At 39.3% G+C, this 16,441-nt stretch overlaps 1 protein-coding gene across 1 annotated transcript in view; it reads left to right on the forward strand.

The window, feature by feature from the left end:
- ADGRV1 (adhesion G protein-coupled receptor V1) overlaps positions 1-16,441 on the forward strand; it is a 786,537-nt gene that overhangs the window by 587,271 nt on the left and 182,825 nt on the right. Inside the window, 1 exon segment of the mRNA XM_043996987.1 lies at positions 10,785-10,942. Coding sequence (XP_043852922.1) covers positions 10,785-10,942 — 158 coding nt within the window.

Below are 16,441 nucleotides of genomic sequence, written 5' to 3' on the forward strand. Positions count from 1 at the left end.
ACTAATATTTATGGAGCTCTTACTATGTGCTACACCCTGTGCTCAGCTCTTTACAATTATTATCTCCTTGGATCCTTGAAACAATACTACCAGGTAGATGCCATAATTGTCCCCATTCTACAGAGAAGGAAACTGAGGCAAACTAAGGTTAAGTGACTTCCTTGGGTTCAAACAGCTAGCAAGTATCTGAAGCTGAATTTGAACTCAGGTCTGTCTAAGTCCAGTCTTATGGCTCTATATATTGTACCACCCAGATGAAAACAAATTAGATGTCCATTACTTGAGGAATAGCTGGGGGGGTGGGGTGGAGAGTACAATAGACAAATGTGTGGAATATTGTTGTACCATAAGAAATGACAAATTGAAGTCCTTTTCCACTCTCAGATATGAAGAATTCAAAGAATCATGAGGAGATTTATCTGAACTGGTGCAGTGAAGTAAAGAGAACCAGGGAAACAACTTGTAAAATGATAACACAAAACAGAGCCCCACGTAATTGTAATGACCAAGCTTGACCTCAGGGGGAAGAGTTGAGAAAATATGCCCTTCTCCCTCCTTTGCAGATGTGAGAGATGCCTGGCATAGAGCAGAACAGATACCACCACAGTTCACAGGGTGGATTGTTGGTTGTTTTTCCTCCTTCTTTTTCCTTTCTTCTCTATTTTTTGTTAGAAAAGAATACTTCCTTGGGAGGGGGCAGGGCTAGAGAATAAACTGAGACTTGAGTGTAGCTAAAGTAAAGATATCACTGAGAATAGGATTTTTAAAATGAAATACCTGTGCACTGACTACAAGGAAGAACACTCCACGGCAGTCACTACTACTTAGGTGAATAGCAGTCCTGCATTCTCAAGTAAGTTCAAGAGGATCATCATCTTTGGGACTAAAAACAAATTGGTCATAAAAGCGATATTAAAACCAGAAGCATTCTATTGAGTTTTATTTATACCTGACAAGCATCTTGATAATGAATAACAGCTGTATTCTCCAACCACCGTGGTCAGCATTAAGATAATCGGTCAGTTCCCTGTTGCACAATTTTCCATCAATGATGACCAGTGATCTTCAGGTCACAGAATAAACTTGATAATAAAAGTGACAGGTCAACTGTTTTTAAAAAAATCATCCAGATCAAACGGGTATTGCTGAAGTCTTCAAGTAAAGAGGAAATTATATTTAAGTACACTTGAAGCAAAATATAATTCTTCATAAAGATACCTATTTGAAGTAGCATGAAGGAAGCATAATCCAGACCATCTCCCATGTTAATTCAGAAAACTACTTCTAAACACATGTCTTAGAATTTCCTTTTGGATTTAGGTTGGAATGGGTTGCTACTGAAATCCCTTCCCATTCCTAAAGTCTATGATTCTGTAACTCCCTTAAAAAAGACTATAGAGCAGAAGCTTATTTAATCAATTACTTTTCCCTAAAATATATCCCAAGCACTTCTTCATATGGATATTGAACACTAAACTAGGAAGTTAGTAGTTATGGTTTTAATGTCGGCTTCGTGTCCAACTAACTAGATGATCCTGGGCTAGTTACTAGAACTCTCTAAGCTTCCTCTGCCCATTTATTGTTACAGAATTGCAATGCCTGCTCTGCCCAACCTTAAGGGAGTGTTAAGAGGGTAAGCCAGACTCAAGAAGCATTTATTAGGTGCCTATTATGTACCCAGTGTTAGGCTAGGAAATTCAAGAAGCGCTCTTATAGACAAAGTCGAAAAGCTCTCATTATTTCAGGCTCTTGGAAAACATAACACAAATAAATATAATGCAAAATGGAAAGATACAAAGTAATATGAGAATTCTGAAGAGAGAAAGTTTATTTCCTTCATGGAGCCCATAATCTGATCTAAGTCCTGAAAGAACAGCAAGATTTCAAAGGCAGGAACAAGAAGAGAAGAATATTCTAGGCATAGAAAATTTCATAAGAAAGTCACTTAGATGATAAAGCATAGGACGTGTCTGTGAAACAGGTAAGGAGGCCAGTAGCCCAGTGAAGGGTGTGTTGGACTCCAAGTCCAGAAGACATGAGTTCAAATTTTGCTTTAGACACTTCTTAGTTATATGATCCTGAATAAGTCACTTAAGCACTTAGCCTCAGGTTTCTCATCTGTAAAGTGGGGATAACAATACCACCTACCAGATTGTGAGCCTGGGTTACCAAGAGGATGGTGGTACCCTAGACAAATGGTATCAAACTCAAATAGAAAAGGTATACACTAATCAATACATAAGGATCCCTATTGGCATCATTTTGACTTCACTTTTAAAATATGATATTGCCTGTTTTATTGTATTTATTTATGAACTATTTCCCAGTTACTTTTTTTTTTTTTTAGTGAGGCAGTTGGGGTTAAGTGACTTGCCCAGGGTCACACAGCTAGTAAGTGTTAAGTGTCTGAGGTCGGATTTGAACTCAGGTACTCCTGAATCCAGGGCTGGTGCTCTATCCACTGCGCCACCTAGCTGCCCCTCCCAGTTACATTTTAATTTGGTTTGAGCCACTCTCAGTAGTGCTGTGCGACACATGTGGCCCAAGGGACATGTGTTTGACACATCTCCTAGACAATAATAGGGAAGTTAAGAGGAAGGGAGAGTTTTGGAGGGAAAGATAATTAGCTCTGTTTTGGACGTTTGAAATAAAGACATCTATAAAACATCTAATTAGAAATGTCCAATATCCAGTTGGAGATGCAGAAGGGGAGGTCAGGAGAGAGGTTAGCATTAGACAAATTGATCTGAGAATCATCTGCGTAGAGATGGTAATACAAATCATGGGTGCTAATGAGATCACCAAGTGAAATATCACAGAGGAAGAAAAGATGATGACCCAGGACAAAATGCTCAGTGAGGAGATGTGACCTGGATGAGGGTCCAGCAAAGAGACTGAGAAGAAACAGGACAGCAGTGTCACAAAAATCAGGGAAGGAAGAAGTAGAGAGAGAAGAGGGTGACTGACAATGTGAGAGGCTGCAGAGAGGTCAAGAAGGATAAGGATTGAGAAAAGGTGATTAGATTTAGCAATTAAAAGATCATTGGGGGGCAACTGGGTGGCTCAGTGCATAGAGCACTGGCCCTGGATTCAGGAGGACCTAAGTTCAAATGTGGCCTCATACACTTGTCACTTACTAGAGTGTGACCCAGGGCAAGTCACTTAACCCTCATGGCCCTGGGAAAGTAAAAGATCATTGGTAATTGGCTGGATTAGTTTTAGTTAAATGATGAGGTAGGAAGACAAACTACATCCTCTTATCTTTTCCTCTATTGGACTGTGATCTCCTTGAAAGCAAAGACTATGGTTTTTTGCCTTTCTGTGTACAGAACCTAGCACATAGTAGGTGCTTAACAAATGCTATTGACTAACTGAAATTAACTTGTTTCCCATTAATTAATTTGGAACCAAACATGTTCAGGGTCCTAAGGTGTGAGATCAGGGATCATTAGTGATTGGAAAGAAGGTTGGAGAAAAGTAAAAAATCAAAAGAAAAATAACAATGTTTGCCTGTGACTCAGCATAGAAGTTCTGGAGATGTTCTGAAGGGAAATTAGCAAGGGTTAGAGACTATTAGTGAAGGGGAAACTTACACATGAATATGAGGAAAAGAGCAAGAGTTAGTCATGTTCAAGTAAAGAGCCAAAAGGAGTGTTTATTTAGCAGGGGGAAAAAAACAATAACTGGAAACTACTGTAGATGCTTTGAAGCTAGATGGACTGGTAATTACTAGTACCACACTTTATTTTTTTTCTCTTTGAAAAATCAGTTCCACATGGCCTTTCTTTCTTCTTATGGTATCTGGTCTCTCTCTTCTGAAGAAATACTGCCAGTGGGTTAATTTTGACTACGCCCTTAGTACTCTTCTGTGCATAGTATTTGGTCTGCTCATTTCTTAACAGTATATTCAGCTTTTCCAAGAATTCTGTTCCCAGCCCCATTTCAAAACCTGTTCTGACAATGTGTTCAACATTTCCTAACTCTAGACCCCTGACATGTGCTCACTTTTAAAATTATTACTATGTTATCATTTTACCCAACCAGGGTAGGTTAGGTTCTTTGCCAGGGTTGCTTATTCTCTCCCTTGGGCCACAGTGCATGGCTCTTATCATGGTTAACCTCTGTTTAGACAGGAGCATTTTTGTTTTGTTTTGTTTTGTTTTGTTTTTGCGGAGCAATGAGGGTTAAGTGACTTGCCCAGGGTCACACAGCTAGTAAGTGTGAAGTGTCTGAGGCCAGATTTGAACTCAGGTACTCCTGAATCCAAGGCCAGTGCTTCATCCACTGTGCCACCTAGCTGCCCTCTAGACAGGAGCATTTTTGATGAAGCCTATTCAAATGTTGTTGGTCATAAAGTCAAAACAGTAACTGTTAGCCTTGAAGGGATGGTCAAAGTAAGATGTTTTCAAATAATCCTCAAAGTTGATGGGGTATGATTTAAGAGGTGCTGAAAAACTTGACGTATTCAGAATTCTACCCCCCCCCCAATTGGTCTGCCATGAAGTAAAAATTCCCACCAGTTAGAATCTGTGATGGATTTGACTCAAAGATATCAGGACTATTTAGAAAGGCAATAAAATTGTCACCTGCAAGTGATCCTTTCAACCATCTGCCATTTGAACATCAGGACACATTTCTTTATTTGGAGAGGCCCCTACTATGTGCCTTTGGGAGAGTAAAGCATAAGAGATTGCTGTTTCTGTCCCTTTAAGTAGAATGAAGATATATTGTTAGATCGCCTCGTGTCACCCAGGTTTTCTCCTATGAAAATAGAAACCCAGAGGTTAGTTCAGCTTTTACACTCAATTAATATAGTCTATGCTAAATAGAATCTTATGTTGGAGTTCCTATGGACTTTTGCTGTGGGGAAAATACAAGCTGTCAGGCCTGAAACCCTTCTGCTTTGTTCTTCCACCCCCTACATACTCATCACAGTGACCCTTCTCAGGATTTCCATAGGAATACCTCAGATTCTGAGGATTCCCAGCCTCATTTGCCCATATTCCATTCTCTGTTATACCTCAATTCATAATCTCTTGCCCTTTGGCACTGTACCATTAAGAACTTCTGACCTTCATGCTCTGCTACCCTCATTCTCTGCTCTCACACCAAACCACATACTTGAAATACATCTAATTGCAGCCTCTGCTTCTCTTTCTGTACTGTTGCAATTACAACATGAGCCAGTTTACAACTTATTGCATACACCAGTCTTCTGCCTACTTCTTGACATCCTTGAGTAGCCAATGAAGAATGCAATGGATAAACAGTTAACATTCATATAACACCATGTTCCAAGGACTGGCAAATATTCTCATCTGATCCTCACAACAACTCAAGGAGGGAGGTGCTATTCTTGTTCTCATTCTAAGGATGAGGTAACCGAGGCAAACGGGGGTTAAGTGACTTTCTCAGGGTCAACAGTTAATAAGTCTGAGGCCAGATTTGAGCTAAGGTCTTCCTGACTTCAGGCCCAGCACTCTATCCACTGTGCCATGTAGCTACACTTTGCAAATGTTTCCATAATGGTAAGAAGTAGGGGGGGGCTGCTAGGTGGCACAGTGGATAAAGCACCAGCCCTGGATTCAGGAGTTCCTAAGTTCAAATCCGGGCCTCAGACATTTGACACTTACTAGCTTGTGACCTTGGGCAAGTCACTTAACCCCCACTGCCCCCCCAAAAAACAAAAAAAAAACAAAAAAGCAAAAAGCATAATGGTAAGAAGAAATCTTCCTGCTCAAAAAGTGTCACCTTCATCTCTTTTCATTTCCAAGCCCTCAATGGTCTCAGTCTCATAACAGTGGTACTGAGGGTATTTGTTCATTAAACATCTATTGTGTGCAGAGCACTGTGCTAGGCATTGAAGGATGGTACAACTTTAAAATATAACACATTGTCTATGACATCATGAAACTTAAAAGTCTAGGGTTTTTTAACCTAGGGCCCATGAATGTGATTTTGAAAATATGTTATAACTGTGTTTCAATATAATTAGTTTCCTTTGTAATTCTATATAGCTTATTCTGTCCATTTCAAAACATTATTCTGAATGGGGCAGCTAGGTGGATAGAGCACCAGCCCTGGAGTCTGAAGGACCTGAGTTCAAATGTGACCTCAAACACTTGACACTAGCTGTATGACCCTGGGCAAGTCACTTAACCCCAACTGCCTAGTGAAAAAAAAAAAACAACAACAAAAACCATTATTCTGAGAAGGGTTTCCTAGGCTTCTTCAGATTCTCAAAGGAGCCCATGACACAATAATAATACTAATAATAGCTTTATTTCTCTAACACTCAAGGTTTGTAAAGCATTTTGTATATGTATCTTGTTTAACATTTTAAAAAAATCAAGAAGACCTTGGGTCTAACGAGAGAGGAGGAGTAAGAAAACAAAACATACATAACTATAATACAGAAACATGATATTTTATGTGTGTTAAAGAATAAAGAACTTTGTGGAGTCCTGGAAGAAGCTTTTACTGAATGAAAGGAAGCTGAGAGAGAACAGGGAATGCTTCAGGATAGAACTAGAATGTGAGTTGTAGCCTTGAAAGAATGGGTGTGACCCTGGGCAAGTCACTTAACCCCAATTCCTTACTCCCCAAAAAAAGGCAATGAAGAATGGGCAGGAATTCAGCAGGTGAGGAAGACTGAAGGAGGGCATTCCAGATCCAGAGAACGTATGAACGAAGTCACAAACTCAAGAGAGAGTGTTCTGAGAATGAGGCGGGGGTGGGAAGAAGGGGTGACTGAAGCAGAAAGGAATAACAGTTTGGGTAGAACCTAGAGTTCTAGTTCTAGCTTGGAAAGGACTGTATAGATGGGGTTGAAGTATCAATTGTTTTGTGTTGTAAAGGACCTTGGATGACTGACAGAAAAGTTTGACCTTTAAGTGGCTGGCAATAGAGTAACAATGACAATTTTTGAGCAAAGAAGTGATATGACTAGATGGATGATTAACAAAGATTCTTCTGGCAGGGATCTGCCGGCTGGATTAGAATGGGGAAGAATGAAGGCAGGATGACCTGTTAGCAGGTGTTTACAGCAGTGCAGGTAACAAAGTCATTCTGGTGAGAATACAGAGTAGCAGGGATGTCGTGGAGGTGGACAGTGAAAGATTAGGGAGAGAAGAGGCAAAGCTAAAGTCAAGGTCACACAGATTTGAAGTCAGAAGAAGGAAGAACTTTAGGAGGAATAAGGTCTTAAGCTCAGTGTGAGATACATTGAGTTTACGGCACCAGTCAGATGTCTAGGTAGAGATGGCCTATGCACAGGTGGAGATAAAGGCTTTGAGTTCAGAAAGGAGGTCAAGAATTTCATACATAGGATCACCTCTAAAACTTTAATAAATAGAACTAGGAGAAGGGCAATGATAGACAACTGGGAAACATCCTCATTATAGAGTTCAAACTAGATGCCAATGTAAATAGAGCACTGAGCCTGGATGCATTAAGACCTGAGTTCAAATCCAGACTCAAACCCTTACTAGGTTTGTGACCCTGGGCAAGTCACTTAAACCCTCTTTGCCTCAGTAAAATGGGGAGTAATAATAATAGTACCTCCCTCCCAGTATTGAATCTCATTAGATGACCAAATGAGATACAAAATTGTAAAGCTCTTAACACAGTTTCTGACACATAGGGAGCACTATATAAATGTTAGCTATTATTAAGAGGATGATGAACCACTGAAAAAGATAAGGAAAGAGTAATTAAAAAGACAACATGAGTGAGACTGGAGGGGATGAGTTTCTAATATCAGTGCAAAAGTAAGTATTCAGCAGCCTAGGGTGGTCATGTCAAAAACTTCAGAGAGGTCAGGGGAGACTAGGCACTGAGAGAAGACTAATAACTGTTGGGAGAAAGTCTCTGGAAACACAGGAGAATGTCAGCATCTTATCTTGATATCTCAGATACATTAACATGCTGCCTTAAACATGGTAGATTGTGAGAGTATTTCTGATAGAAGCCCCATCACAAAGGACCAAGGAAAGAGTGGCTGATGAAAAGGTGGAGGCATTGGAACAACACAACTTTTTCGAGAAGTTTAATGGTGAAAAGAATAGGAAGAGACAGGGGACCAGATGGACAGCATATAAAGGTTGTGAGAATGCTTTTAAAGGAATCATGTTTACAGGTAGATGAGGGAGAGCCAATAAAAAAAGGAAATATCGAAGATCCTAATGTCCTCAAACATTTTCACTTTAAAGACAGTCAGAGCGCAGTGGCATCAGAAAAGACTGTTGTGATCTTTTTATTTGGATAAAATGTGAACAAAAAGGAGGGATTGACTACTGACCTTTCACTTTAAAATTTCAAGTTAATGTGAACTAACAACATGGGCTAATTCTATACCTTCTGAACAAAATGTAAATTTCTTCAGCTGTGCATTTATTGTGGTTGAAAATATCTGTCTGAATCTTAGAAGAATGGGAGATTCAGAATAGGAATAATGGAGCCATAACTGTTGTTTTTTAATCTTCTCTCTGAGAAATACAGGGCTATGCCTGGGAACTTACCACTGTCAAAAAGTCCAAAGTTTTGGGGAGACAATCAATCTGAGTCCAACAGCTTCCCAACACTCCCTATATCCTGCTTCCTGCTCCTGGACTGACTTTCCAGGATTGAATCTCCAATCCTGGCTTCCTGTTCCTTTCAGGGCCAAAACGAAATAAGCTGGTCTTTGGTTTATATGTATTTGGCCCCTGATTTAGACCCTGTGCCTGTGACCCTTCCATCCTGGTGATTGTCCTTATTTCTTCAGCCCCTTTCAAGGAATAAGACACTACTAGGGAGCAGCTAGGTGGCACAGTGGATAAAGCACCGGCCCTGGATTCAGGAGTACCTGAGTTCAAATACGGCTTCAGACACTTGACACTTACTAGCTGTGTGACCCTGGGCAAGTCACTTAACCCTCATTGCCCCACAAAAAAAAATAAAAAAATAATAAGAGGACACTCAGAAGGCATTTCATCTACCACCTTAGGTGAGTACAAAAATAAATAAATAAATAAACAAACAAACAAATAAATAAATAAATAAATAAATAAGACACTACTAGACTGTGAAAGCTATAAGGGCAGGAACTTTTCTCCCCAAACAATATTCAACACACCATAAATGCTTAACAAATGTTTATATATTCAAATTTTTAATGAATTTTAAAAGAATTTCCTCCCGCTCCTCTTATAGTTTATATTTCAATTATCTTTTATATGTTATATAATAAATTTATTATGTCTAAATATAGGTAATAGCTTAAATTTCAGACCTTGCTGTGCTTTAAGGTTGAGCCTTAACTGTTTGGTAGATATTGGTGGATTGTTCAGCATTTGATCTTGCCAGGACAAAATGGTTTGGTCAGACTTTAAATTCAATCAACACAATTCTTCCTCTGTTTGCCTCTGTCACCATCTGACTTGGAATCTCCTGTAAGATTTTCAAGAGTGAGGACTATATCTCTCTTCCTATTATTCCCTCATAGTGACCTCGGATGGCAGATTAGAATAACAACAAAGCCTGCTAAAGCTAATATATACACACACAGGTGATCAAAGGTACCTCTATTTTTAGTACCTCGATATCCAGGGTCAAGGGCGCTCATGTTTGTTTGTTGTATTGAATTTGGGACCCATTAACAGGAAGTCACAGGTCCTTGACATGTTGATGAGTACAAGGGATCTTTAGGCCTGGTGCCACCAAATTCAGTTCTCAAATTTAAGACATTTATATTTGGACCATCTCTTTAAAGATGAAGATCATAGAGGTTAGATAGCCCTGTGGACGAGATAAGAACTACAAGGGACCAGAGCCATGGAAACCATGCAAACAGAAATAGTCAAGAATCCTCAAACTGCTTATCACTGCAAAAGTCCATCTCTGATAGGGGAAAACATTTCAGTGATACTATATGCCTATGAAAGACCTACAATAATTTTTTTTTAAAGATATGCAACTGAGGCAGCTAGGTGGCGCAGTGGATAGATCACTGGCCCTGGAGTCAGGAGAACCTGAGTTCAAATCTGGCCTCAGACATTTAACGCTGACTAGCTGTGTGACCCTGGGCAAGTCACTTAACCCCAATTGCCTAAAAAAAAAAAGTTATGCAGCTTCTTTGGGAAGAGGAATGTATTGTAATAAATGTATGCCACTAACTGTTTTGATGCTGACTATATGTAAATATTTAGACCATTTTCAGCCTTTGATGGAAGGATTTGGGTGTACTCCAAGTGGATCTAACATTCTAAAGGTGTAATTCAACTGCCTTTGAATATTTCCATAGTGGCCCTGGACTGCATTATTCAAACAAAGAGGAAGTCAGCTTTATTGTTCAAATATTTTATTAGAATTTCAAAAAGTTTCCAAGTGATGGAAAATTGTGAAACTACCATCATACCAGTTTTAACACTGATGAGACCTCAATTATTCCTGAATTAGGTTATTTTCTATGTATGCAGGTGACTTTTAAAAACCAATTTGAAAAAAAAAACAAACCTTTATTTCAAGGGATAAAAATGGAAAACAGAGATATGTACCATTTTAGAATGGCAAACCCATTCACTGCATACAATTATAAAAACCTTAAAACTTGCAAGATGTTTCTAGATCTTCTTTACTCAAGCCAAACTCCAGTTAAGTAGGGAAATCTGTCTATGTAAGAGTCTCAAATTAAGTAGAAGGTAGATCATCAGTGCATTATTTTGAAGGATAGATCTTATTTGTATTTGGTTATTACTTTTCTGAATGCTGAAGTAAGAAAATATCTCTGCTCTTCTCTCTTTCAGATGTTTTATCCCAAATGTCTATGCAGCTCTCTTCACTGCTGCTCTCATTCCCTTGATGTGTCTCGTGGTAGTGTTTGTGGTCTTTATCCATGCCTACCAAGTGAAGCCTCAGTGGAAAGCCTATGATGATATCTTCAGAGGAAGAACAAATGCTGCAGGTATGAGATGGTAAAATTGGGGCAGTTCTTAGTAATCAAAAAGAATGCCAGAACACATTGTTGTTGACCCATTTTTATCATAAGAGGAACTGTAATATTTTATCCATTAGTCCTGTTATCTAGCTCAGGAACTGAACATTAAAGTGAATGGTAGGCTGAAACCATAGGCCAAGAAATAGGTTTCTGATCTTCCTTCCTCCTTGAGATTGCAGGAATCCCTTCTTAATTCCCTAAGATTGAAAGTAGGTGGGATCTCAGAATAGCTATTTGTTCAGGCACCAGATATAGTGTGCCACGTTTCAGATCTTCAAAGAAGCAATTTTCGGTCCCCAGGAGGCCCCCTCACTAGTTATTTAGAGGCCTCTGTCACATGAGCAGGGTCTGACCTTTGATCAGCCCAACAGAACAGCCGGCCAGGGGATGCTGTGTCTACCATATCTGTGTCTCAGAAGATGACACTTGAGGCTTCCCAACTCCTTTCTCTCTGGATGTTCTATGGAAGTACTTTCCTGTCATTTCTATTGCAACTAGGTTATTATTGCTGGTTTCTTTTCCATAGTGCTCTTGGACTTTATCATTCAGATGATGTTTCAGGTATCAATGGTTAAATAAACTGCCAAGGAATGGGTGCTTATGGAATGGGCTTCCTATACCGGTGTTCCTTATAATCAAACACAGTAACTCCTCTATGACTTGTGAAATATATTAATTCCTCTTAGGTTTCAAAATCTTCTTCAGAGTCAAATAAGCTCCTAAAATGTCCTTGAGTTGTATCTTTTGCATTTGGAGAGCTGATTTTGCTGACAGATGTGCAAAAACATCTGTAATCAGACAGTTTCATAAGTGACTACACATGTCTGCATGCTTAAGAATTCAAGTTTTTCCAGCCTAAATTGGCATTCATTTTAGTTCATTTTTTCCTTGCTGAATCATACTTAGCACAGGTTTTTATGATCTGATTCCTTTTTGGTTAGATTAGACTCCCTTTGGATTCTCTCAGCCAGGCACAGCAATAACAACACACACCTACACACTTAAAAATAGCTCAGTGAAGGGTAGGGGAGTGGTTGGCTGGACAGGCAGAGAGAAGTGTTAGCCTCCTGACGTGAATGCCCAAAGGACAGTAGTGGAGAAGGATGTCAAAAATTCCAAGCCCTCCATCTTTCTATTATTTTGTACTTGTAAAGATCATGGGATGTACTTATTTTTCTATATTCTCATATCTATACACGTTGTTTTATCCTATAGAATCAAGTTCTTTGAGGACAAGGATTTTTTTTTTTCTATCGAGTGCCTAGAAAGGTATTTGGCACATAGTGGGCATTTTAGAAAATTCTTGTTTGTTGTGGCATATGGAGCATGAAAGGAGAAGGGACAAATAAAGATCAGAGGAAGGAGCTGGGTATTTTTAGCCTGTAGAGAAGAAGACTTAGGGGGACACGATAGCTGTCTTAAAGTATCTGAAGAGCTGTCAAATGGAAGCAGGATTAGCCTCGTTCTGTTTGGTCCCAGAGGACAAAAACAGGAGCAAAGGATGTGGGTTTTGAGGAGGCCAATTTAGGCTCGATGTCAGAAAAAAAACAAAACAAAACATCCTCACAATGACAGTTGTCCATCAGTGCAAAGTCCTGCCTCCAAAGGTGCTGAGCTCCCCCGACTGAGAGGTCTTGAAGCAGGAACTGGATGGCCACTTGTCAAGTGGATTTTAGTGGCAACTCCTTTCATGTATCTCTTGAATTAAACAGCCCCTGAGAGTGCCTTCCAGCTCCAAAATTCTTTGATCCTTTGGAGTGTGTACTTTGCTATGTATCTTCCTTTACTAATCTTTTGAAGTCCTGAGAGCCCTTCTCAGAACCCAGAAAGGACAGAGAAAAGACAAAGGAATAAGTTCCCCCTAATGGAGAAAGAAAAAGATAGCTTATTTGGGGAGGTTTCCAATGAGCTCTTCACAGCCATCTCTTAAAGGAGGTTCCAAGGGCATTCTGCAGTCATAACACTTATATGTCATTTATGGCCAAGGTTGATTTTTAAAACTAAAAAGACTGGAATTGTCTTATGCCTTTCTTTGTATCCTCAGAGCACTGTGCCTGGCAAATAGGCATTTAATAAATGCTTATTGACTTCATGTGGGCAGAAAACAGGATATATATATATATACCTTAAGAAAGGGCTTTTGCGGGGGTGTGGGGTAATTGTTACAAATAAGATAGAAATAGAGTGGCCCAGTTTAAAAAAAAGAGCATTGTCCTCAAAATCAGAAGTCACAATAAATTAAAATTAAGCAAACATTTATTAAATACCAATAGACTAGACAGCTAGTCTAAGGGCAGCTAGGTAGCTCAGTGGATAAAGTACTGGGCCTTGAGTCAGGAAGACTCTTCCTGAATTCCAATCTGGCCTCAGATACTTCCTAGCTGTGTGACCCTGGGCAAGTCACTTCACCCTCTTTACCTCAGTTTCTTCATCTGTAAAATGACCTGGAGAAGGAAATGGCAAACCACTTCAGTGTCTTTGTCAAGAAATAGAGTCACAAAGAGTTGGATACAACTGAAAAACTACATGACAACAACAAATAGACTAGACCCTCATTACTTTTCATCTTATGTACTACAATAACTTTCTCCTACCTTTAGGCTTGTCTACCCCAGTCTCAATTTCTTTTCACACCCATTATAATTCTAACTTCCATATGTGCAGATTTTATTGGTCATTCTCCTACTCAAAATCCTGTAAGGACTTATTATTGCTTACCAAATAAGGTTCAGACTCCTAAGCCTGCCATTAAAAGCCTTCCAACTTCCAACCTTTGCGACTATATTTCAAACTACTCATTTTTACCTACAATGTGCACCAGATAAGTGGAATCTCTTCCATATGCATATTCTACTCTTTTCTGCCTTCAGTTTTTTGATGACAGTATTCCTTATGCCTGAAATGGCCCTTTCCTGTTCATTCTCTCCTTTTAGAAGTCTCCCTGTCCCATAATGGCAAGTATAAATGCTACTTCCTTTATGCCATACCCAATCATCAATAAGCTTTATCCCCCTGAAAAGTCTCATAGCATATTGTTTGATCTATTCTTATGTATTTATGGTTTGTTTTTTATTTGTGGGTATTTTAACTACTCTCCCTAATTATAAGCTCCTTGCGGGTCAGAGACAGTTCCTTATTTTTGTATTTTCCTAACTACTTAACTACATACCAGTCCATAGCTATGCTAGCAGAGTGCTTTACAAATAGCAGATGTTTGGATTCAGGAGGACACTTGACACTTACTGGCTGTGTGACCCTGGGCAAGTCACTTAACCCTCATTGTCCTGCCACAAAAAAAAAAAAAAAAGAAATGATGGAAGCTGGGCAAGAAATAGAAAGGCAATTGACTCAATTCTGAATCACAAATAGCAGATGTTTAATAAGTGTTTTTCTACTAATACAAAATTGATCTGAAAGATGGAGCTCTCCAAATAATCACTTACAGACATCTATAAGGGATCTGTGATTTCATCAGTGCAAGGTAACACCTCATAACCCATCCGTGACTTAGATAAGCCCCAACACCCACAGTGGTGGTTCTCAACAAGTGTCACTAGTTTTGAGTGAGCGTGACAGATGTCTCCATTCTCCAGCTCTTGCCACCAACTGTAGTTTTCTGCCTGCTCTTCCTGGCTTAGCATTGGGGAGGTCACAGTAGCAGCTTTCCCAATGGCAGCTCTGTCCAGGAAGGTACTTCTGCTGATGTGAGTCCTGGGGAAAGTTTTTTGTTGTTTTTTTTTCTTAAGGGGGAGGAGGGGCAGAAGAGTTTAGGAATGAAAAAGAGAAATGGGAGAATCCAAAATTAGCACAACAAATCTGGAAGCCCAGCCACCCAAATTCTTTTTGCCGATTTCCATTTTCAGTATTTATTATTTTTAAAAATTTTCTCATGGTAATGAACATTGTGCCATGTACTCTTCCAAAATTAATTAAATAGATAGATAGATAGATAGATAAATGAATAAAGAAATAAATACATAAGGTTTAAGAACCACTGGGATTAAAGTTAAGTAATCTGCCCATGTTCGCAAGATTAATAAGTGCCAGAGGTGAGACTGGAACCCAGGGCTTGCTGACTCTAAGCCAAGCACTCTATATACTATGCCATATAATCTCCAAGTCCCTGATTTATTACCAAGATTGAAAGTACAGCCAAGAGCAGTGATACCTTAGTTAATGATCTTCCAAGAATGAACTTTCTTTAAAATAAGATTAGCTATAGGGAAAAATTAAATTCCCACAAATCTTGCAGAGCAGTGTTGGCATAAAGCAGAGGCATTGTTCCTTTACACTAAACTGTAGATATGTGTGTGCCTTCCTGTGCAGAACAAAAACACCTCTGTACTCAGCTTCTATTTGTCCACTTTAGGCTGAACATAAACAAGGCTAGCTTGAGGTCAAAAGAAGGCAAAGTTTATCTTTGGCTTTCCCAGCCTTCCCTTTCTCTACCTTTTCCCAGCTCCCCTACCTTTGAGTGACCAATAATCACCTGTTCTCCAACCACTTCCCCTCACAGGAAAGGATTCAATATTCTTCATTTTTCCTTATGCTTTGAATCATAATGGACAGTCTCTTACCATCCAAAGGAGCCTATATTCCCCTAGGGAAGATTAACCAGGGAGCATGTTATGCCCATGCTGAGTTGTTGCAGGAAGTAGAAGGATTGAAGAATGGATTAAAGGAAGGCAAACAGAAAGGAAAGAATGAACAAACAAGGGTAACGAGCATTTATTAAACACCTACTATGTGCCGGGCACTGTGTTAAGCACTTCACACACATGATCCCATTTGATCCTCCTTAGAAGGTAGATACTATTATTATCCCCATTTTGTAGTTGAAGAGACTGAAGCAGAAAGAGGTTAAGTGACTTGCCCAGGGTCATACAGGTAGTAAGTGTCTGAAACCAGATTGAAACTTGGGTCCTCCTGACATCAGGTCCAGCACTTTATCTACTGGTGGCTGGGGGAAAGGGGGGAAGGGGGTGGAGGGCAGGAAATATCCCTCCATTTCCAGGACTTGGAATCCTTCATGACTTAGAACAGGTCTACCTGGCACTAGCTTCCCTCTCTTCAGGTACTCCTTCCTTCCTTTCTTTTTCCTTTTCTACTTGAATTCAGATCAAGACCCTTTTTTTAATCACCTCTAACCCTTTCCTGCTTCTTCCTTAAGAATTTTAAATGCAAATTTAAAATTTTCTGAACACACATGAAATTATTTAATATTTCATTTTTTTTAAAAAATGATTCCCATTCCCCAATTTCCTTTAAGGCATCCCTATGTCTTTAATGTGACATGTAAATTCTGGTGAAGAAGTATATTCTTACAATCTATTTTCTTTGATAATGAAAACATCACTCTACAGTGTGATGCATTTCTAGGTTAAACTGAATTTGAGACATGTTTATCCATTGTTACAATAGTATGTGGCAGGCTGTCCATGGGAGCAAGTTCTCAAATTCAACATA

The sequence above is a fragment of the Dromiciops gliroides genome, chromosome 1 (genome assembly GCF_019393635.1).
Source record: "Dromiciops gliroides isolate mDroGli1 chromosome 1, mDroGli1.pri, whole genome shotgun sequence".
In the NCBI taxonomy this organism is placed as follows: Eukaryota; Metazoa; Chordata; class Mammalia; order Microbiotheria; family Microbiotheriidae; genus Dromiciops; species Dromiciops gliroides.